Source organism: Osmerus mordax, chromosome 1, assembly GCF_038355195.1.
Source record: "Osmerus mordax isolate fOsmMor3 chromosome 1, fOsmMor3.pri, whole genome shotgun sequence".
NCBI lineage: Eukaryota > Metazoa > Chordata > Actinopteri > Osmeriformes > Osmeridae > Osmerus > Osmerus mordax.
The window spans coordinates 16912801-16936544 of NC_090050.1; the positions used below are offsets into that span (position 1 = coordinate 16912801).

Genomic DNA, 23744 nt, shown 5'->3' on the forward strand with positions numbered 1-23744 from the left:
ATAATGAGAAACAAACAAGAACAGAAACTCAACAGACACACTTGTTTCATATCACAAAATCCACACACTGTAATAGCACGGAGACCAAAGCAGTTCATTCATGGTTTCTGAAACTGTAGTGAGGGTTCTAATACTGGCTATCTGGACACAAGTTTAATGATCTGATTATAGTTCATGACACTGTTGTATGTTTGTGGGGTGTGGTGTACATGTGTGTTTGTGTTTGTGTGATAGTGTATGAGAAAAATAGCTATTACAAGACGCCATCAATCTTTGTTAAAAATCCTAAAACATATGGCACAGGTAAGATTAAACTAAAAGATGCCAAGGTCACATCACATTTCTTCATTGCATGCATTTACATACATACACACACACACACACACACACACTCACACACACACACACACACACACACACACACACACACACACACACACACACACACACACACACACACACACACAAGCTCAGTCACAACTCACACTGACTGACAGTTTATAGTGACCTATCAAGTCCACACACATGATGATGATAGGAGGGAATAGAGGTTACAAAGGTAATAATAATATACAGCGTTAATGCTTAGGACAGTTTCGAATAAACAAGATGGAAAAGTTGACAGTCAAAATAATATAAAAACAGAATACATAATGAGTATATTGTTACAGATACTTAAGACAGAATACACCTCTGTAAATTGTGTGAGGTCCCTTCTGGTTAACTTTTTAAAATATTATTTATATTTTAATATTTTAAATCAATTCCTTCACAAAGCCACATCTTTGTGTGAGCTGGATCTGTTTAAGGAGATACACAAACTATAAAAATCTAATGATTTCCCAGGAGAGAAATTGATTTCATCATGATTATAAAAAAGAATTTAGTCTAAAAAATGTTTAACAAAGTTATGACAAAAAAATCAAAAATCAATGAAGTGCCAATTGGATTCCTCCAGACATCATATTTCAGTCATCTTTCGAGTGAGAGCACAATCTTCACAAGAGTATGACTCAGACACTAGCTTACATTATGACTGACTGTAAACATATGCATACAGATTCAATTTTCTCCCATTGTGAAATCTAGGCCAATGATAAGAAACTGCTTCAGAAAGTGCTTCAGATGTGAAAAAGGAGCTCCTTTAAGGATTTATATTTAAAAAATTGTTTTTTAGGACACAGAGAATACCAGAAATCAATACTTTCAAGTGGTTTACTAAGCTCTCATTAGATCTTCGGAGAAACTGTTATATGTTAGCTGTTCTATCTCAAGTGAAATATCATTAGAGCATTGTAGCAGAAGATCCAGTTTACAGTACATAGTCTTACAAGCTAAAACGACAAAGAGTACAGGGAAGCTAGGAGTTCCAAGCTGACAATGTTATATTGTCATATGTTAAATGTTCTTGATATCTGTGACAAAGATTTGGACATATCTGATCATGGACCAAACTCTTACATGCATACTGTTCAAAAAGACCAATGATCTAATGCATCTGGAAATATTCTCATTTAGCAATTGACAGTTTCATGTTTTGAAGGAATAGTATGAAAATGTGTACCAATGAAGATAAAAATGAATGGTAAGTGCTTCAGGTCTAATGAATAAATCCATCATGCCATCAGACATGACAGGGAAACAGAACTTCAAAGTGCAAAATCGTTTTTTTCTATGCATCTACAGTACTTGGGAAGCCCTGGAGACCACAGGGGCATTAGTGAACATGTAACTTCAAAACAGTTGTAAACAGGAAATGAATGCACTATGGTCAAAGGACTTCACAAGATGAGTTGCTTACACTTTCCTCATAGCCTTGTGAGGGGTATTTACATGATGCTGGGTTGAAAAACTAACTGGTCAAGATGTTTCACACCAGGGGACCGTTTGTTAAGAAAATGGATAAAGTTCTTCACTGGCAATTTCTTGTCAAGTAAATTTGAAGGGATCATTTTCCAACAAAAAAATATGAAATGTTTTTTCTTTCTTGTGTCAATTGTCCAGTTGAAATATTTAACATTTAACAATGTTTGTTGTGTTCCCTTCGGTTTTGACTCCTTCATTTGAGATAATACAGACAGGATTTATAGGTACAAAGTGGTCAAAGTCATTCAGTTTGCCAGGACCCTTTCCCTCCATCCCTCTTTCTCACCCTTTTTTCTGTTCACTGCATCGGGGGAACAGGGGTTGAGGAGTGGAGTGTCTCACCAGTCAGAGGGGTGCTAGGCTCTGGGTTGGAGAGAGGATCAAAAAGGGTAATTATGTTTGATTTTCACATACAAGCTAGAAACACAAATATTTGAACTTGTACTACACTGTATTCCAAAGTATGTTCACATTTAGATTTAGCAATGAACGAGAAACGGACTCACCATGGAGTGCCGGAGTGGGGTTGGTACTGGGGTGTGCTGCAGGGGTTTGGGCTGAGTGACCAGGGGGAGAGATGTGAGGTCCAGGGGGCGGCTGGGGCTCGACGGGCTGAGTGGAGGAGGGTCCGCCCATGGAGGAAGGGGGTGCAGGGCTCGGAGCCTTCTGGGGTGCAGAGGTGCCGGAGGCCGGCTGGTTGGGCGTCAGGCTCTGTGGTGCGGGGGCAGCGGAGGCCTGGGCAGGGTGGGGACCCCCGGTCTGGTTGTGCTGCTGGTGCTGGATCTGCTGGAAATGCTGCTGGCGTGCCCGCATCTCGGCATACTTCAGCTGCTCCATGTGAAAGGACTGACGGTCAGCCAGCAGCTGCTGCCTCTGGTACTCCAACTACACACACACACACACACACACACAAAGGTTACAGACTGAATATGCTCAGAGTAAGGCAAGTCTTCCTTTAGCTCCATCTCTCATCCCGCTCCTGACTCACAGCCTCCCTCTCACGGTCCATGATGGTCTCCAGCTCCTCAAAGTGCCTCAGCTTGATCTCCAGCTTCTTCATCTGGGTCTCCACCAGCAGAGCCACCAGGGACTTGATCTTCCTCTCCTCTACCGCTGCCAGGTGCTGGAGAGAGAGAGAGTGGAGAAAAAGAGAGAGGAGAAGGGGTTACAGAGATAGTACCTCTAGGCCATATCTATTATTGGTCCATGCACCTTTGTAGGTACTAAGTGGTGTGGAGCAGGGCAGTACCTTAGCTTTGACAGCAGCAGCAGCCAGCGCTGAGGCAGCAGCCGTAGACAGGTTCCCCTCTCCCACGTCACGCTCAACCTTCGCCTTCCTTTCTCCCTCGCTCTCTGCTTCCCTCTGGCCATCCTCTGAGCCCTCCTTCCCTTCCTTCTCCTTTTCTCCATCGCCTAACGAAAGAGGGAAATAAGTGAGCGTCCCTGATACAGGCCGAACTGTTTACATTTTCCAGAGCCATGTTTAAATGCAGCCGCACTGAAACACATACCCATCTCTGGGTCTGTTTTCTCACTCTCTCGCTCTCCTTCTGTCTCTCTGCCTTTTTCCTCCTCCTTCTTTCCGTTCTCTCCCTGCTTCTCCTCCTCTTCCTGTGCTCCATCCTTGCCGTCCTGCTGTGAATGTAATAGTATGTTAATCATCGATGCGTTAATAGAACGCATACAGGAAACATGTACACCACACAGACTACACAAACAGGAGCCATACCTTGGCTTCCCTTTTCTCCTCGCTTGACTGGCCGTCACTCTTGATCTCCTCGCTGCTTTCTTCTGGACAGTGAGAGGACAAACAAGTCAGTAGACAAACCCACAACTGGAGTTATATAACACATCTCACTCTCTCTTTTACACCGTTTCTCGCTGGCAAATTCTCTCCTTCTCTTGTTACTTCCTCTCTCTCCTACGTCCCCCGCCTCGCTCCCAGTTGGTCCTACCGGGTTTGTCTCCCTCCTCCAGGCTGGTCCCAGCGATACCGCTGCCCTCCAGGCCGTAGAGGGGGTCCTGTCTGCCGCTGGCCCTCGCCGCCTCCTCCACCCTGCGCACATGGGCCTCCACCAGCGCTGCAGGAACCTCCTCCTTCATACGAGAGAACTCCTCTGAGAGGGAGAGAGGGATGAAGAAAACAAGGCATGGTTAGAGAGAAAGAGGGAGTCAGGAGCGGTTATAATGAGGTGGTACCACACCTCTCTCTTCTGTAGTGGGGAGTAAGTTAGTTAATCAGCTATGTGGAAAGTCAGATAGTTAGGCGGTTGGCCTCACCCAAAGCTGACTTGGCAGCAGCTGAGGCCACACGTGGATCGACCACTGATGCCAGGAAGGCCACCGTGCTCATGACGGGGTTGCCTGCCTGGCTGAAGGGCACAGGCTGGTAGGCCAGAGGGCCTAGAGACGAGGAGCTGTCCTCCAGGTAGGGGTCCTCGATGGGCAGCCGCAGGAAGTGGAGGATACACTCATCCTGTGTACGTGAGCCCACGTGCTCCGACACCTTGTTCCAGTCATCCTTGTACATTTCCAGTCCTTCCAGCAGTAGCAGAGTCTCCTGCTCAGTCCACTCTCTCATGGAGCTGGCTGCACTCTTGCTCTGCACACAACAACACCCAACAACACCACTTAACTGGAGCACACGACCCATCTCGTATCATTTAGTTCAAATGAGAGGACTTTGATGTTTTCAGTCCTGCCCTCTCTGATAAGTACCTTGGCAGGACCAGTTTTCTTGTTGTACATGTCTGTCCTGAGGCCAAAGTTCTGCAGGTCAGCTGGCTTATCCTTCACTTTGTCTGGGAAGGACAGCATCTGCTGGGCAGCCGGGGTCTGGGGATGGGGAGGCAGGCCAGGGTCAGCATGTGCTTCACCAGTATGTGTTGTGTGTTTGTCTGTGTGTGTGTGTGTGTGTGTGTGTGTGTGTGTGTGTACCTGGGAGGCCTTGGGCTGCAGGGGCACTAGGCTGGAGGGGGTGTCTGCCAGGACGTGGAAGTGGGAGGTTGGTGGGGGGCCCATGGGGGTGGGGCGGCTCTCTGAGTCCACCTGGTAGTTTATCAGCCCCCACTGCTCCAGGAAGGCATGGACCCTTGAGCAGGAAGAGGAGGAAGAAGCGAGAGAGAATTTGAGCAAATCGCATGGACGGGACAAGCAAACTTAGACTGCTCTAACCAAGTCAATTACTTTTGAAACTGAGGATGTCATACTAAAAACCATGAGTTACATTTGTGCTTAGACACTTTTCTGAAACATTCCCCCAAAAGTACAGTTTTGAAAACGGAGATGGAAAACTGAGATTGAAACCCATCTCATGACTGATCAGAGATGGTCCAGACCTCATGATGGCACACACGTCTCCTGCCAAGTTCCTGCGACATGCAGTGGAGGTGAGGTACTCCTGAGGGTTCAGCCTGTAGGTGTCAATCATGAAGTTCCTGTAGGCCAAGTAACTGTAAGGAGAAGGAGAAATAGGGAGAAAGAGTTTGAAGTTAGGGACCATATTGTTGTTCAGTTTGGTTGCCAAGTAAGATTGGCAGGATTCGACCTCTGTTTCATACTCACATCTCAGGGGTTTTGGACTTGTTCTTGCCATTAAAGAACTCTGGAAGGGCTCTGCGCTCAATAGCATGAACACTGGGGCAAAACAGCAAAGCAGACAATTATTAGATGTCTACAAAAACAAAAGTTACTTTTAAAGTTATCGAAGATACACTTCCAGCAATATATTCCTCAGCATTTTGTGTGTATATCTGTTGCAGTGTAACTGCTGTAGTATGTCGTGTTGTGTGTACCTGCTGCAGTGTGATGTGTAGTGTGTTGTGTGTGTACCTGTTGTAGTCAAACCAGGCGGCGTAACTGGGGATGATAATGTGATGAGTCTGCTCTGTCACGTTGTCCTCATGGAGGTCAGATCCTTTCACTGGCTCCCCCTTCACACTGGGGGAGCCCTCCTCCTCCTCCTGGTCACACACACACAAACAGAGTCACACGTCTACTACAACTCGTTGCCTTGGCTACAGCGAGAAACTATCCCTCCAGAGTTACCTTTCCTGCTGTTTCCATAGACTCATCCTCCTGTTCGTCTGCTCAGCGATAACAGGACATGAAGGGTTGAGAAAACAACACATTAAACATGCTATGTCACAACGTGTTTGAAAGGTGTCAGAAAACATCTTACAGACTTGACAGAGAAACAAAGTAGAGAAAACAACATGCAGGGGTGATACTACACACTCTGAATATAGCAGTGCGCTCTAATAGGAACCCAGTCAGAAGAGATCCAGGGAGCGACTCACCCAGGTCTGTCATGGTGCCGCCCTTCACTGGAGTTGATTCAGAGTCTTTCTTAGTGTTGGCTGGAGAGAGAGAGATTATGAGCCACACAACACTACACCCTGGCCCCAGGATGAGCCATTGTGTGCGTATGTGTGTGTACATACCCGTCTTGGGTAGGTTGACTTCCTCCACAGCTGGTACAGGTGAGGGTTCATCCAGGTCCTTGGTCAGGTCCTCCTGCTCCTCCTCCCTCTGGCCACGTTTAGACTTGGTGTACGGGGCTGCTGGCCTGTCAACACAACCCCCCCCCCCCCCACAGTCACACACGCATGATCGGAAAATCTCATACGACATATGCTGTGCTCTTAAAACGTGCTTCAGCGATCTACTGCAGCAATCAGGTGGTGAAATACACACACATTTACATTTAGTCATTTAGCAGACGCTCTTATCCAGAGCGACTTACAGTAAGTACAGGGACATTCCCCCGAGGCAAGTAGGGTGAAGTGCCTTGCCCAAGGACACAACGTCAGTTGGCATGACCGGGAATCAAACTGGCAACCTTCGGATTACTAGCCCGATTCCCTCACCGCTCAGCCACCTGACTCCCATTGACACACACACACACCCTTTCTTGGTGTTCTTCTTCTTGCTCTCCTGGGGCGGGGGGGTTGGCGAGGGGGAGGGCGAGCGCTTCCTCTTCTTGGCGCTGCCAGGCTTCTTGTCTCGCCTCTCGTCCGGGGTGGTTACCTCATCCGTCAAGGTCTTGGCTGAGATCCTCTTCCTCTTGGGCCCTCCCTCCCCCACCTCGTAGTCCTCCTCATTCATCCACTCGTTGTACTGGTCAAGGTCTAGGATCCACTTAGCATGCACCTGGAGACACACAGGTGCATGCTAAGTTCAACCCCAGAATGTGTGCAAGAGAGTGTTAGATAGAGTAAGAGAGAGATAAAAGTATGAGAGAGGGAGAGCAAAAGAGAAAGAATGAGAGAGAGAGAGAGAGAGAGAGAGAGAGAGAGAGAGAGAGAGAGAGAGAGAGAGAGAGAGAAGAGAGAGAAAAGAGAGAGAGAGGGGGGAGTGCAAGAGAGAGAATAAGAACGAGAGAGAGGGGTTGAGCAAGAGAGAGAGAAGGGGAAAGCAAGAGAGAGAGAAGGGGACAGCAAGAGAGAGAGGGGGAGAGCAAGAGAGAGAGGGGGAGAGCAAGAGAGAGAGAAGGGGAGAGCAAGAGAGAGAGGGGGAGATGGAGAGTGTTGTTCTCACCTTCCTGGGCTTCTCTGGGGTAGGTGGGTCCTCTACAGCCGCCTCTACCTCACTGGCTGAGATCCACATGTCATAGCTGACCAGTGGGAGAAGAGTGTGGCCAGGTGACCGATAACTTTAGTGGCTGTTGTCAGAATATGAAGCCAGAAACAGCTATGTGTATGACAGCTTACTGTCAGGTCTAGAGAAGGCTCTCATGACTATGAGAGAAGGGCCTACCTGTCAGGAGAGTAGCCCCAATGTAGAAGCATCTGCTTGTCTCTCTTCATCACAGGGCGAACCCACTCCTCTGAAAACGGGAGGAGAGATCTGTCAGCTCAATTGCCTCAATGTTACTGCTAAACATGATGCCATATCAAAGCTGGATAGACATTCTTGTCCAAACCTCAGGGTGTGACTGCTAGTGTCAGGCTTACCCTCTTCCAGGCTGGTAGGGATAGGCACCACCACATGAGAACTGGAAGCCTTGTCCTCAGTCACTGAGCCCTGCAACACACAACCTTCACATCTTAGCATAGTACTGACAATAGCACGTGGCCTGTTTGACCTCATTCGAGACAATTCACCCGAACCCAGTCACGGTAAGCATTGAAACCCTTAGCAAAGTGCGAGGTGAAGTTTCAGAGCTATCTTTAGACAGACAGACCCACCTGGTGCCGCTTGATGATATCCTTCAGCTTTCCCAACAGCTTGGGCTCAATGTCTGAGCTCAGATAGATGACCGGTCGACTCAGACAGTTGTTCTGCGAGGAAGGGCACAGTGGAGAGAGAAAGACCAGGGCTTAATGACGATAGTAAATTATGTCGGGCGATGCTGCATGATATAATAAATGCCAGACCGACCTGGACCAGGGACTTCTCGATGGTCATAAACATCTCTACGTTACGGTCCATCCGAGAGGGATTCTGGAAGTCAAACCTGCGCCTACCAGGAGGTCAGACTGGAGTCACACCTCTCACAGAACCTTCAGCATTTCAGCACATGCTTTACACAGCCATGCAACATTCAGTAAATCCTCATACAGTTCATAATAATTAGCGTGTTATTAGAAAGTGAGTGTGAACACAATGAAGTCTGTTTATTAGCAGCAGACTGAATAAAATGAAACTCTTACCAGCCCTGGTCGCTCTTGAACTTGTAGGCTGCAGCCAGGATGTGGCAAAGGGCCCCGCCAGACTTGAAGTCCAGAAAGCTCTTCATCTGTAGACACAGAGGGAAAGAACATGGTAGATGTAAAGATGCAGATCAATACAGATGAAGAGATATCCCCATAAAGAGCATCAGGCATAGTACAACAGGCATACATACAGTATCCTGCATATGGTATCAAAGGTGAGTGTTGTACCGGCAGCTTGGTAAGAGGTGGGTTGCTGACGTGCTTCCCAAACACCTCCTCCTGAAACTGCAGCAGCTGGACCACCAGGCTGGAGAGGGACTTGTTGGTGGGGGGCTCTGCCTGGATGTACTGAGGAACAGTGGGGGACAGAGAGGACAGAACTTCAAGAGCAATTGACAGAACAGAGCAAGTGAGAGAGAATTGTTATACTCCAAATCCATAGCCTACTCAATGAAGACAAAATCATTGCAAAGAGTGAGGATGAAGAAAATAAATAAAAGAAACCATGTTCTATATGTAGCTATGGCTTATGGGAATGCTGTTTTCCTCCGTTTGTTTATCTTATCCCTGGAGCATTTTCAATGATAGTAAACACCATAGCTCAGAGGTCGTTTAATTGTAAAACAAAACGTAGGTTTTATCTGAGACAAAAGACTGTCGTTTGGCGAAACAATTCAGCTAAATATGAGAGGAGTACCGGGGCCATAACGTGAGAGCTAAAAACGAATATGCCATTGCCAAAAAGAACAACGAGTTCAATATTGTGTGTGGAAGCGCAGCAGTGAAGCAGACAAAACGCGCCAGTCAAATAAGCTCAACATCTGGATTTGGGCACTTGCGCTTGCGATGCGCTGGCCAGAGTGGCAATGCAAATTCACCGTTAGCTGGCTCATTTTTTGCCTTTGACAAAACCCCGCAGTTGCGGCCATTATTTCCGTCACCACAGTTAGGTAAAACATGCACTTTCAATATGTCCCGGGCAAATCATTCATGTGCCGGCCCCTTTTCAGAATGTTTCCTCAGCATCCTTTTGTATCAGGCTCTTAATATGAGGATTAACAGCTGGACATTCTGCAACCCATCTCACACCCTCCCTCTCTCTCTTTGTCACTCATTTTGCCGAAAAGATTACCCTCTACATTTTAGGATGAAAATAATACGTTTATTACATACATATTCAAAAGAACAAGCAGTACCTTTTTATAGTTCTTGCCCAACCACACGCGGACATTGTCGAACTGTGAAACGGTATCAGACGCTTCGAAATATTTTACATTCGGGCCGCCGTCTTTCTTCCGCACCGCCATCTTTGCCTGCAGACAAAATTCGACATCGACTGCCGCCTGGTGGTAGACTTAAAGATTGCATGTGTTCTCTTCCATAAAACCGATGTAATTGAAATAAATGTACAGCAGGTGGCATGGTCATACTATAGTAAAGAAATAGTCATAAAATGAACAATGACATTTCTTGATATGATTTCTTGACGCAGGTGCCACCATTTCTTGATGGCTGGACCACCAGCATGGAGTTTTATTGAACCTTTAAAGCTGCAATAGGTCAAATGAATTCAAACATGAGAAATAGCACCCCTAATTATTATCTAAACATCCCTGCTTTCCTCCAGCTTGAGTTGGATTGACAGTGGTTTCACAAAATAAGACAAGGAGGAAGACCCACCTCACCGCTGGCGATTGGCTGTGAAAGGATTGCTGAAACTAGGGCTGGGCGATTGATAAAAAAATGTATATCTCGATATTGTCAAAATCTCGATATGTATCTCGATATGTTTTCATTTGCATTTAAATAATAAAAAAACTTGATTTTCTTTTTTCCCCATTATAAAACAAAGTACAAAATGTGTAGTGCAAATTTAAGCAGTTTCCATTAACATGATACTTGCAACTTGACAAAATGGACCTCACATGGATTTTTTTAAATTAATATTTAATATTCACAATATTTTCAAATTTGACATTGATAGCAAAATTATTGCAATATTATCGTTAATTTTCGATATATCGCCCAGCCCTAGCTGGAACATAATTGACTGGAAATAGGACCGTTCCTGAATTTGACATTCCACTGGTACTGGGCTCTTTGTGCGCCATAACAACACTCAGGGCCTCTGCTTAGACGTGTTTATAGGAGACAACAATTTACTTTATTTACTGCAAAAATCTCACATATTAATCTTGTTAATGCACAAGACTATTACCTCTACTGTGTCATGAATCTACCTGTAATTTCCAGGCTTTAATTTCCAGGGGTAATTCTATCGCTCATATGTATAGTGCATGTAACTGCCTGTCAGATTTCATACATGTGAACTCTGCGCTTCAGGTTGCATCCTTGTAAATCAGCATGAACCTGTATTTGGTGTGGCTGTGAGAGTGTGCCTTACATTGGCTGGAGTGTCTACTCGGGTTATGTGTTCAGGATGAATGTGTGTGTGCTAAAGAGCCTCTGTGTGTTGTCTGGGCGCTTGTCTGTGTGAAGGTCTGTGTGAGGGTCTGAGTGTGTTACTGTCTGTGCAGTGTGTGTTCTGCAACGACGAGAGTGAAGCCTATTGATTATTTTAATCCTCCTATTTGTGAGTCTGTGATCCTCTCAGCTCAGCCTTCCACAGGAGGATTGCTAATGGGGCCGAACACCTTCCCTTCTCAGGCCTCTCTTCCTGTCCAATTAACTTTATACTGGAATCATCCAGGATTGAGCAGACATCTCCATGGTCTTCCAAAGGTACCAAATTCAGCGAAGACATTTACAACCACAATAGTATAACCTCTCACCTTTAATTAAAGTTTTGCTTGACTGAGGAGACACCTCTTTTTTTTGAGAGTATGCAGAGCTCCACAGTGGGATGTGCTGAACTGTTGCAGGTAAGGTAACGCATTCTGTATCAACAATAAAAGCAGAATAGATCACAATAGTTTTAAGAGCCTCATGTTTTGTGTGTGTGTGCACCTAATATATTGTAAATGGTATTAAGACAGTGAGTCATTAGACAGAGACATATTCTTACATTTTTATTGTTGGTTTTAAATGGTCTTATAGGGTAGAGTGAATGTATGATAATATACATGAGATTGCAAGGTACAATAACAATAATCAGTTCATACAGTCCATAAAGAAAGGTCTGATTTATTAAACAGTTTTTCAACATTAGTAGTGTCTGGAAACACAAGGTAGGATGCAGCGTGTCTCCAACCTGACACACACACACACATACATACACATACATATATACATACACACAGACACACAGACACACAGACACATACAGTACATGCACACACATCATGTTGGTGTAAATGTAGTGTTGGTTGGCTTTCGATCAATCATCATCCATCAATACAGTAGAGTAATATATTACAGTTTTCACCAGAATTGAGACTTCAAGAGCTCATTAGAGTTCTGTCATGCTAGCCCACCACTCTGTCGCCTAATGTACGCACCGTAGATTTGAGACATGACACTCCCCACCTGCCATGCCTTTTGAACAGTATTGTACATACCAGTACATCTATGGGCCCTACACTTACTGAGTGGTTAATTCTACCAGGTACAATACTAAACTATTTGGCTCCATTTCCTACATTTCCTGTATACATAGACGTGTGTTGATGGAGCAGTTTTGCATCTTGCTGTTCGTTTATATATGTAGTACATCAACTGTACTGCATATACTGTCAAATATATAGCTGTGTGTGATCATGTTGTGGACTGTTCAACAAACAAAAAAGTCTGATCAATAACATAATAACATCGATAGATAAATGTTACCATCATGCCAGGTTTTAAAACACATATTTGACACACAGCATCCAACTCCACCTGCATAATGAGGATTTGTTTTACAGTATGCCACATTCAGTTACACACAATGATGCACATATTTATCAAAGACACTTTGTGTGTCTAGGCCCCAGCATTAGCAGCATCACAAAATGTCAAAGAATACTGTGTGAAACGTATAGTTCTGAGAATGATTCCCAGAGCACTTGAGGTGTGTGGAGTCTGTTTTGAAACTTAACATGATGTAACCAGTGTGTTTACTATATGTCGATGTAGTAGATAATAGGCTGGATTACCTTTGAGGAACAACACTTCTCGTTAGACTAACAGCCTACCTGATCTTCAGATCCCTTTCGATATAACTATCAGGGCTAACATGTACCGGTACACTAAGTTCAAATTCTTAGTAAATGAGTGACTGTGTGCAGTAATGGAGGTGTGTGCTATGATATCAGTCCAAGGGGAGGATGTCTGGGTACATTAGCAGAACATGATGGGCCTCTGTCTACAGCTCTGGCTCTGTGAGAACACCTACACTGAGCCTCATGGATACCCAATCACAAACACACAAACGTACACACTAAAGACACACACCCACACACACACACACACAGATCCCTCCTCCCTTGGCCTTGGACGAAGGCAGATGCCGTGTGGGCAAAACTAACAAGGACACGATACTTATCTTCACACACACCCACACACACAGGGTTAAGCAAACACACACACACATACAGCATACTGGATGTTGGTGGTGTTGGGTGTATTATCAGTTCTGATCAATATATTCATGACTTTTCTCGTTAGGTGTCTCTGGCCGTATTGGAAATCCATCTCTTAGCGCAGTGAGGAGGGGTGAGGGGGGCAACCAGTCTTCGATTTACGGTCTGCATTCGGAGACCATTTAACTCAATTCCACATTGGTGGCTGAAATGGTCAGCTTGTAATGTAATGTAACAATAGATAGGAAAAGTTCAATTAATCAGACTGTTTGTGTTAGTGTGTGTGAAAGGCCATGAGAATAATTTACTGCTGTGCTTCCACAAACATAATTACACATATATGCATGTGCATACCAAGTAAATATATGTATATATATTTCATATTTAATGTTAAGAATACACTATATACTGTACAATATAATAATGGTTACAAACAACTGATGGTCAAGAATTGATTTTTGTATTATTTCCTTCACCAAATGTTACTTTTTTACTTGCAGAACACAAATTAGTTTGGAAAGACACAACATTGGGGAGGGTCTACAGTAGATTTGACGTGTTAAGGGAGGGTATGTTTTAGTAACAAAGTTATTGTGGTTAGATACTTTGCTGTATTTCTCTGACTACAAGCATTTCCGACTACAAGCCCTGCAACACAACAAACACGCTTGTGTTTGTTTGGCAACAAAATGTGTGTGTGAGCCAGTGTGTGAATCAGTGTGTGAATCAGTGTGTGAATCAGTGTGTGAATCAGTGTGTGAGCCAGTGTGTGAGTCAGTGTGTGATTCAGTGTGTGTTAGTGCTGTTAGTCAGGGTAGATAAGGAAGCCGGAGAATGTGCTGTATTTGTTGGTGTTTCCGCCATGAACTTTGCCCCCGTCCAGCTGCACACACACCTCGTCCCCCACATCCAGGTGAAGGATGACACTGTTGGAGGCGTAGTCATAATTCTGGTCCGCATCCTGAGCAATCGCACTGGCTCTCACCTGTTGGGGGGGGGGGGGGGGGGGGAGGGGAATATGGCACATAAGGGCATATGGCAGTTATGTTAAAGTTAATTGCAGGGGTGAGGAGGGGGACACAAGTGTATTTTGTAGGATTATAAAGTCTTTCCTGTATGTGACCTTATTTTAACAGTCACAAAACGATTTTTTGTAATTCTACCCCTGAACTCAATAATTACAATACGTTTCACCAACGCACTGATCTGTAAAACATTTGGACCTAAAGATAAGTTTGTTGATGATGTTATTTGTCTCTCCTTTCCCCCCTATATTTCTCTACAGATTAATTTTTGCCAGTCATACACACACTCTCTCTCTCTTTTCTTGTGACCAGACTTGCATCATACAATTTCCTGCTTTCCTCTGGGGTCTTGGTAGAATGTCAGGGCTTCCGGTCTAATGGGTATGTCGTGCCCAAATAGATGTTGTGTTCACCAACCTCTGACCCCAAGCTCGGAGTATCACCTCACTTTCCCCTTATTGATTTTCTCAAGAATGCTCACATAGCCTCCTGCTTTTCAAACTGTGGTAGATGTGGGTCGGCTAGAGATCCCCTGGATTGTTTAGAGTTGAGATAGTGTCAGGTAAGACATGCTTCACTAGACTATCAATCTGTTTGGCTTCCTCCAAGAAAGGCAATCAGGTCGAAAACGTATGCAGTACATAGTTGTTTAGGAATTGAAACGGAAGCCCAGTGTATAAATCCGAGGCCACGAGGTGGCCTGGCTACACTCCTGTTATAAATACAGTATCATATTTCACAGCAATTTGAAACAAAACCATTAAATACTGTGCATAGTGTGTTAAAAATTAGCTGTCATGGACTTCAGTGAATGTTTCTGTTGTGTGTTTCCTCAATTAGGCATTTGTTGCCCCATTGACAAAAGCTGCTTAAAATGATAGCACCATCATTATGCAAGTTTCTGTCTATTCAAGCATAGGATCCATTTAATCTTATGGACATCCATATTCATGAAATGCCCTCTCCTTGTCTCCCTTCCTGGGTCTGAGCATGGTTGCTGATGTGTTACATTATCTTGGTCACCAAGTGTCCCCTTATATGGCTATGATGGATAAGATCTAACTAACCAGTTCTATAATCTTATAATCTTTCTCAAAATAATTAGCTTTTGTGTTCCGATCATCAACTCATTACTATTTCTTTCCATGTACCTGCAGCATGTTGCACAAGAACTCCCCCCATGACACAAATGAGTCGATATGTTCTCTTTGTTTTCAATTCAATGCACATCACTCCATTAATTGTTCTGTCTCTTTCTAGACGCTCAGTGCCCTCTCCATCATCCCTCCTCCATTTGGAACCCAACTCCCCCCCTCCCCCCTCTCTCAAACACTATCTCTTCATTCTGGACCCATCTATCCATCTTTTTTTGTCCTTTCTCTAAGAATGAGATGCAGGTCACGCGTGCATTTTCTCTCCCTGCCGTGGCAGTGTTGGCGTGAGCGGCGGTTAAGCGTGTCCCTGTCCGCTCTAAATCGGATTGATTAACGGCGCGATGCTGTGGCAGCTCTCTCGGGACCCCCCTCAGCACCCTCCCCCCCCCACTACCACCCCCAAACTCCAGATGCGTCGGGGGTTGGGCTACAGGGCTACAAGGTTCGGTAATTGGTAGGCGAACAGCCCTGGCAGCTCCCTCCCTAATGGCTTCCACTCCTCAATAACTCCATACAATCACAATAAATGGGGCCACAGAGTAGGCTACAGCGGTCAACTGGCCTCATGAAATAGTGCAGGAGGACAGGATAAGAATACATCCTTTGGCACACACAGTGTTGTCTATAAAGCATGTACTAAGGTTTATTTTTCAGTATACAGTATAGTTTTTATGTATCCCACTTGGGTCAGGAAATATATAGGCTATTTGGCTGTGTTCCATATACTTTCTCTTCAGCAAGAAGAATAATAGCCCCCCTGAGGAAATCCAATGTTGATTCAAACAGATGTATTAAAACACAGAGCCTGACTTGCTGTACACCCAGGCATCTGTCTACATGCTTGAGTGACATTAATCCCTTGACATTCTCTGAATTACATTTTGAGGGGCAGACAGTTTGAGAAGCTACAGTAAAATATTTCCTTTATTTGACTATAGATTGTCCATTGGCTAAAGTTTGTATTCAATTTATGACAATGCCTCTCAACTCTTTTGTAGCGAGGGGCTTATGGTATCCAAAGGGCTTGCAGTTATAGGCTATGTTTATCTATTTGAATAGCCCATTGGTTAATGCCACAACAAGACACTGACACTGGCATTTATCCCTCCACCCCATAATGACCAATCTAACATTCTGTGATTTAGCTAATTATATTTGCTAGTGATAAAGCGCGTTGTTATTTATGGCTCATCTGGTGTGGCTACATAGGAGACCTTACTCCACCAAGGCTCAGACAGCAGAAAATATATGCAGCCACTGACATTTGTTTAATGTTTATGATGAATGTATAGTTGCAAGTTCAAGTTGCATGACTCAGCATCATCATGTAATACTCAATAACCTTTTCTAAAACACATGAGCTGATCCACAGTGTGATCATGGGAAGTACACAATTACAGTTTTTCAAGTGACCTTCCTTTTTCTTGCATCCAAAGTAACTGCATAACAATTAAAGGGACATTTTCTTGTCATTTTGCAGATTTTGAAACTGCAAATCTGAAATGAATATCAAGTGTCAGAAAAGTCGATACATTTAAAATTCCAATATTAATTGTAATTCCTCTGTTCCTTGATTTTCAGAACTTTTTTAAATGCCCAAGTACTCACTGAGAAGCGATGATACAAACAGGGGAAACTAAATTGGGCTTTCAGTACCTATCAAGATAAATCCTTGTTTTCTCTACAAGCATAGATGAGGGGTGGGGCGTCAGTACGAGTGAGAGAGAGGAAAATCTGGATTTCTGTCAACCGAGGTGGAGATTGATATCGACAATGGAGGGAATTTCTGTCTATTGGCCCTATGCAGCTCTGAATTGAGTTGCTACTGCTGGAGAAAGCAGGAACTCATGGGACAGCACAGGATTACACTGCCTTCACTTCTCATTATAGGGGTACCATTAAATAGAAGGCAGAGACTGAGGGAAGTAGAAGTGGAGAGATGGAGCAAGGTTGCAAAGGCTGTTTTGTGTAAAAGAAAGCTGAAAACTGAAAGATTGAGTTAAATGGGAATTTAAGTTTGTTAGCTGACAACTATGTAATATCAACTGACGTTTGATGCGGATTTGGTGTTGCTGTCAAGTTTATGCTTGCTATAGTGAAGAGAGAAAAGGGCATGGGGTGAGAAAAATACGAGGTGGGGCGAAAGAGATAATAAAAAGAGGGGTAGTGACTGAAATTAGAAAGAGGGCACAGAGGAAAGTGCAGCTGCATGCACTTTAACAGTCTGGGCACAGGAAGAGGGTGAGGGGAGCCAAGCTGAAGGGGGCTTAGAGTGAAGGGGGGGGGAGTATGTTGGATAACAAACTGATCAAGCGAGCCTATTTCAGGGGGGTTAGGAATGAGACTGGGGAGGTGGGGTCCGTGTAGTCTGTTATTTTTTTGGTTTTGCAGTGGTGCCCTGCTCCTCTGGTAATAAAACTGACAGGTTTCATTCAGCGTGATGTACAGACCTCTCAGAGCGGAGCGAGGCGATTGAGAGGGATCTCTTAAACTCACCTGAGGGACCACAATGGGCAGAATGAGAAGAGTTGGATAAAAAACAAAGGCAATGGAATTGGCACATTTAAAAAATGCTGTAGTCCTCTCACTCCCTCTCTTTCCAGTGCAAGGTTAAGGTGCACTCGGTCTCAATTACATCTGTGGGGCGAGGAGCCCTTTACAAGAAATGGTGAATCTGCACCTTAATTGGCATGCTAAATGCTAATACATTGCCATGACACTCTGGACCTAAGGTGTCAAGACATTGATTAGAAAGTCTCTAATTGGCTCTAGGTTGAAGCCTCCAAAGGGAGGAGACACTTTAATTGGATATAAAGGAGTTTCAGCTGAGGGCTGGTGTACCTGCAGTGCCTGAACTGCAGCATAGGTTATGCAATGGATTTAGGTAATGTTCCACTTAGTAAATGGATGGTAATTTGTTGACCCATGTTGGCATTTTTGACACGGCAAGTAATGAGAATGGTCAAAAACTGACAAATATGCTACTGCACAAATTCTTTACAAACACTTAAATTAACACATTGTTTTTTGATGAAGTACAGCTGTATAGTGGTGAGTCTTGGGTCAATATTTGGGGGTCTTAGTAACCATATAATCTGATAATATCAACTGACTCATTATATAACTATAACAGGTCATGAGTTAATGCCATGACTTCAGCTTTTACTAAATATCAGTTAGAAAAGCACATCTGATAATGTCAAAAAATTTCTGACATTGCCTAAGGCTAATGTTTCTGCTGAAAATGGCTCATTAAAAACATTCCGTAACATTTTTTTTTATAATCTGGAAACATTAAGCGAGCCCCCTACCTTTTTATTACATTTTATGAGGGAATGTGAAGCTTTGAGAAAGAAACAAAGGAAGTATAATGTATAATAAACACTACAGTGGCCTCCTACATTCCCAACAAGTGGATGTATGTTCTGTATGTTAAAGAAAGAGTAGGATGGAAACTGAGAGACAGAAACATTTTGGATATACAGTTGATTCATGATGGCTGAACATGGACACATCAACTATAAATATATACGTTATAAAATGCATACAGTATATACCAGAGATGGTATAAAGATGTACTGTATAACAGCTTCCTTGAAATCAAACTCTTACCATGGCAGTTTCAAAAAAGGTGCTAAGTAAAGAAAAAGGAAAACATATGGTGATTAACTTCACTTTAAAATGCAGATGCTTGAAACCTGTACTAACACCTTAACTCAAGCACCTTAATTAGACTTCTGATTCAGACAGCAGCCACATCATGTCAACTTAATGAAAGTGAGCTGTTTACTTACTATTTTCATGAATATGGTTGTCCTTGCAAATAGAGCACTGGCATATCATATTAAAATAATTAATTTGCTGGATTAGTTTATATGAATTGGCAGTGCTTCGCAACCCTAACCCTAACAATATTTGATTTACATTGCCAAAAAAATTTGGCCAAGTGCAAAACATGATTTCTTTATAGCACATGTAATAAGGGGTGTGAATATTCCTGTAAGTTAGACATTTCTGTATTTCCTAAAAAGTAGTAAAGACATCTATATTTTTTACATTGTCAAAGTGTGGCATTGTATGTGAACTAGTAGTAAAATATAACAATTTGAAATTGAAATGTAATTGTATAGTTTTAAGGTGACTTAATTAAGTCCAATATTTATCCTCCTTAAGTCTCAACCTCTACTACCATCACCTGCAGCAGGATGCCTGACACATTGTGGTAAAACCAATGAGGGTGAATTGAGTCAAATCAGGATGAACCAAAAATGTGACCATTAAGAACCCAAACTGACCAACCCACAGACTTCATACTGAGCTATAAATATTCATGATGCACATGCCAGCTCATCATTGCAAAGGGCAAGGTATATATCGGTTGGAAATTATAAATCTATAGAAAAGGTCATCCATCTCAACACAAATCTTTTGATGGCTCACAAAACATGGAGCGGCAATTTTTGATCCATCTCAAGCCTCCATGTAGCTTTTCAGAATCAGAATCAGAATCAGAATTCGGTTTATTCGCCATGTATGTTATACAAACACGGAATTTACTGTGGCAGGGAGGTGCAAAACACTAAACATATACAAATCTTAAATTAAGTAAAAGTACAAAAGTTTAACTATTTCTAAGAACTAAACAATCTAAGAATACAACAATTTAAATATAAAATAAAATATATATAAAAATAAGAATAGAATAGAATAACATTTTAGAGTTGGGTAAAGTTATTGAAGAATGATCATCAATAAGGCCATAGCTAACAGATACTGTACAATTGGCGATTAGGTCTTCGATTTATTTAACATCGTCCTTTCTTTGGATAGCATTGCTGTTCTCTGTGTTTTACCTCATCCCTGCACCTTATTTGACTGTATTTCTCCTCTTCTGTCCTCTTTATGGGGATCTAATCCAGCCCTCTCATGTTGTCTTCAAATTATTTTTCTCCTTACTTTTATTACTCTCGTTCCATTTGTTCATAGCCCGTCCCTTTTACAGTCATTTCTCCCGACTGTCTTAATCCCTGCTCCCTTTAATGTGGTGTGGATAAACTGCATCTTTCAGCGAGTCTGACACTGCTTGACCAAACAGTCACTTCCAGTTAGAAGACTGATGAATGTAAATCACAAATGCACAATTGTATCTACAACTAGTGCTTCAAAGAACCAAGAAGACACATTTAATTCCCTAAAATCTGTAATGCAATCCACATAGCCCATACAACCAATACAGTCACTGTATGTAACCTAGATATTTGCCAGTTCAGTCCTGAGATTATTTACTCATTTATTTATTTTTATCAGGATTGTGTTTTTCTAATTTATAAAATTGGCCTGCTCATCTAGTATGAGAACACTTGTCTATTCACAGCAAAGTAGTGTCACTGAGTAGAGTGGGCCTGCGAGGGCAGGATGGGCACTGAATTGGGTTAAATAATTTAGTTGATGGAAAAGATAATTAAAATGAGATAATCTATTGGGAAGCCAATAGACAAGCCAGAAGGGATGTGAGTAGGGGTGGTCAAAGATAGTGTGTGTCTATGTGTGCATGTGTGTTTGTAAAAGGTGGGCACAGGTGGAGAAGAGAGGATCTCATCTAAAGGCTATGAATGATTTAAAAGCAGGAGTGGACAGGAATGACAATACCTGTCACGGCACGTGACAAACCATGTCCCCCAATTACATTTGCAATTTTTTTGTCTGTCTATTTTACTGTGCAGCCTGTCCAATTGATGAGCAAACAGGCAGGGTATAATCTACCACTCTCTTTATTGACTTGATAGACATATAAAATGTCTGCGTTAAGATGAGTCCATTAAGAGTGAATATTGGGGGTTGTTATAGAGTTGGGTCCAACTTCTAAAAAGGGTAAGGAGTTAAATTTTATGGAGATTCATTGATAGATATTTCAATAAATGTTATGAACAGCAACTAGTGTAGCTTCACGGTAGTTGCAGTTACACATTACTGCCTGTCGATGTGATTGATTTGACAATGCAAACCAAGTTTCTATTTGTCTGTTTAATCCCTTGGTTGTCACTCTTGTGTTCTGCATCACACATTTCAATATGTATCCTCTTCAATTGAGTCAGGGTTTAATTCCTCAAGCTTGTCATGAATCTCCAGATGGAAACTTAAATATTTTTGGTGGTGTTTCGCTCCTTGTTTATTTATTAGTGTTAAAGCCAGGGAGCCTCAAAGGACAGTAGCCAGCTGTTGCATTCTGGCATCACTCCACAGAGATGTGGAAGATCGTTTTCCTGTTGATCGCTTAGACGTCACTACCTTCTCACACTCTCTGCCTCTCTTTCCCTCATACTCTCTCCTTCCCTCAAGCTGCCCAAATTAGGAGGTTAACACTTAGATAAGCATTTTCACTTCTTGTCATTCACTGAAGTTAATTCCAACTCATGTATTATGTGAAGTTTGCGAACCAACTTGCTTCAATTTATTTACAGGCCTATGTTTGTATCTGTGATCTCCAGGAGCAATGAACTGATGGATTTATCAGAAACTTTTACAATTCGTTTTTGTGAAGTAATAGAAAAGTGATGCTGAATTATTAATTGAGGACTTATCTAACCTTTTAAGGAGAGGTTGAGTTATTCTATTCTTATTTCAATATTAAATGATGAATACATGTCAATTTGAAGCCATTTCTTTATACTGGTTAAATTATTTAGAAGTAACTGTCTGAATGTGTTTTATCATGTCTGATTAACTGTCTTTAAAAGGGCCACTATTATATTCACAGGGCAGCATTCCTCACATAGTCTGTTGTACTAACATAAAAATAAATACAAATTAACTCTTTCTCACGCACAAACATCCAAACACAAGCATGCACACATGTCCTCACCTGTCCATTTTTCCTCAGGTCAGCCCACATGCTGGTGCCATCTCCGCCCCTCATGAGTACATGGTAAGTGAAGTAGTAGATGCCAGGCAGGGGGCAGGTGAACTTGCCAGTACTGGGCTCATAGTAGTTTCCCACATTGGTCACCACATCATCAAACTTCAGAACCTCGCTCCCTTCGTGCTGTTTCCGGAGGCCTGCGTAGAAGGCGATCTTGGGGCTGTACAAAGATGGAACATAGCCGCCCGGGCCAGGACCAGGGGGTCCAGGAGGGCCGGGTTTCCCGGGTTCTCCTGGTGGCCCTTTGGGCCCTGGGGGTCCAGGAAGACCAGGGCTCCCACGGTACCCACTCTTGCCCCTCCGTCCTGTGAAGTCTGGGGGCTGGGGGGAGACGGCGGACAGCTCATGGCTGCCCTGTGGGGGGGTAAAAGTGTCACATACCATCTTGCAGCTGCCAAGCATCTCATAGTGAGTGTCCCCTCCTCCAGACCCTCCCCCTTTTGTGGTGTGAACCAATAATGGGATGGCGATCAGGAGCACCAGAACCATGGCCACGCCCACTCCTGCCCCTATCACACGTTTCCTGCGGCTTAGCCGGGAGGCGGCCAGCGTAAGGAAGTCCTCCTCCCCCTTGGCCGGAATGGTTGTGCCGGCCAGACTGAACTCTAGGTGGGAAGAAACTAGGGGATAGAAAGGGTGAGAATGAAGGACTGGGGAAAATTCTGTGAATGAGTAGACCAAGGGGTTATTTGCCAGGAATGTGACCAATAAAATAAGAATGAGGAGAGAGAAGAGAGGAAATAAATGAAAGTGAAAGGGTAGCAGGGTCTTTGAGGGAAAAAGGGAAAAACAGGACGAGGCTAAAGGGATTTCTATCAAATACTGTGGCTAAGAGGTCAATAATTATCTCAACTTAATGTCTCAGTTCAGAAAGTTAAATTATAATAGAAGAAAATGAAAACAATTTAAACAATTGTGTTAATTAATTAAAAAAACATGACTGTTTGCTTAATTTTCATATCCTCTTCTCAATAGCTTTCTTGGTAATTCCAACAATGCGGCATTATTGTATTTTATGTATTTAAGAGCACACCAGCTGACCTCACAGCATGGGTTGAATGTGAGGCATGAAACCAAAAATGTAGTATAAAGGGGAATAACAGAGTTCTGCAGCCTCAGCAAAAAAATATGAAACTTTGCTACAGAAGGCTGTCGAATCTCCAAGGAATTTCTTTCTATTTCTCAGATGGGGATATGTCAGGTGGGGTCTACAGTATTCCCACTGGAGTCCATTTCACCTTCCACATTTAATGTAAGGCGCTCACTTGTCTGTCCAAGGATGACGGTAGAGGAAGAAGAAAAATGTATTTCTTAGTCCACTCTTTCTTTCTTGTCCTTCTGTAGTGGCAAAGCAAGCCTTTTGTCAGTATTTATTTTAATAAAAATATCTAAGTCAATATTCATCAAACCACACCAGATTTTCTGTTTTGTGTTTCCACTCCTTATTAGTAGTAGGTCCTCTTGACTTTAATGGTGTTTTTATGTATGTTGTATTAGATATCAGGTTTCAATGCCCCCTTCCATATCATACACCTGTCTCTCTGTGCCTTGATGTTCATTTGGGAAGAGGACAGGTTGATCAGCTGTTGAGAAAACCAAAACTA

General features: G+C 43.1%; 2 protein-coding genes across 5 annotated transcripts; both read right to left on the reverse strand.

Moving 5' to 3' along the window:
- Window positions 1-418: 418 nt before the first annotated feature.
- On the reverse strand, window positions 419-9852 carry smarcc2 (SWI/SNF related, matrix associated, actin dependent regulator of chromatin, subfamily c, member 2). 4 transcript variants are annotated; one of them, XM_067238465.1, is made up of 25 exons: window positions 9719-9852; window positions 8751-8870; window positions 8520-8605; window positions 8248-8323; window positions 8055-8147; window positions 7821-7890; window positions 7624-7693; window positions 7405-7480; window positions 6773-7017; window positions 6309-6433; window positions 6165-6224; window positions 5914-5951; window positions 5698-5828; window positions 5431-5502; window positions 5205-5318; window positions 4804-4957; window positions 4585-4701; window positions 4147-4468; window positions 3822-3983; window positions 3596-3657; window positions 3378-3501; window positions 3116-3279; window positions 2855-2989; window positions 2373-2751; window positions 419-2229 (listed from the first exon to the last, which is right to left on the reverse strand). In XM_067238465.1, exons 1-25 carry the CDS (start codon window positions 9827-9829, stop codon window positions 2165-2167), a joined length of 3171 nt encoding a protein of 1056 aa, XP_067094566.1. In that variant the 5' UTR covers window positions 9830-9852; the 3' UTR covers window positions 419-2164. The 4 variants fall into 4 exon arrangements, with proteins under 4 accessions (XP_067094566.1, XP_067094557.1, XP_067094549.1 ...); XM_067238456.1 differs by having other exon boundaries at window positions 8248-8329; XM_067238448.1 differs by having other exon boundaries at window positions 3402-3501; window positions 4585-4957; window positions 8248-8329.
- Window positions 9853-13847: 3995 nt separating this feature from the next.
- c1ql4b (complement component 1, q subcomponent-like 4b) lies at window positions 13848-22650 on the reverse strand. The gene is made up of 2 exons (XM_067241364.1): window positions 22084-22650; window positions 13848-14027 (listed from the first exon to the last, which is right to left on the reverse strand). The coding sequence occupies exons 1-2, from the start codon at window positions 22627-22629 to the stop codon at window positions 13848-13850; spliced, it is 726 nt and encodes a 241-aa protein (XP_067097465.1). The 5' UTR covers window positions 22630-22650.
- Between the last annotated feature and the right edge of the window lie 1094 nt (window positions 22651-23744).

Coding starts and splice junctions, on each gene's coding strand:
- smarcc2 (XM_067238440.1), bottom strand. CDS start 9,829: ATGGCGGTGCGGAAGAAAGACGGCGGCCCGAATGTAAAATATTTCGAA. Junction 3,280..3,377: donor GAAAACAGACCCAGAGATGG/GTATGTGTTTCA, acceptor CTCTTTCGTTAG/GCGATGGAGAAAAGGAGAAG. Junction 2,752..2,854: donor TGGACCGTGAGAGGGAGGCT/GTGAGTCAGGAG, acceptor GTGTGTGTGTAG/TTGGAGTACCAGAGGCAGCA.
- c1ql4b (XM_067241364.1), bottom strand. CDS start 22,629: ATGGTTCTGGTGCTCCTGATCGCCATCCCATTATTGGTTCACACCACA. Junction 14,028..22,083: donor ACCTGAGGAAAAATGGACAG/GTGAGGACATGT, acceptor CCCCCCCAACAG/GTGAGAGCCAGTGCGATTGC.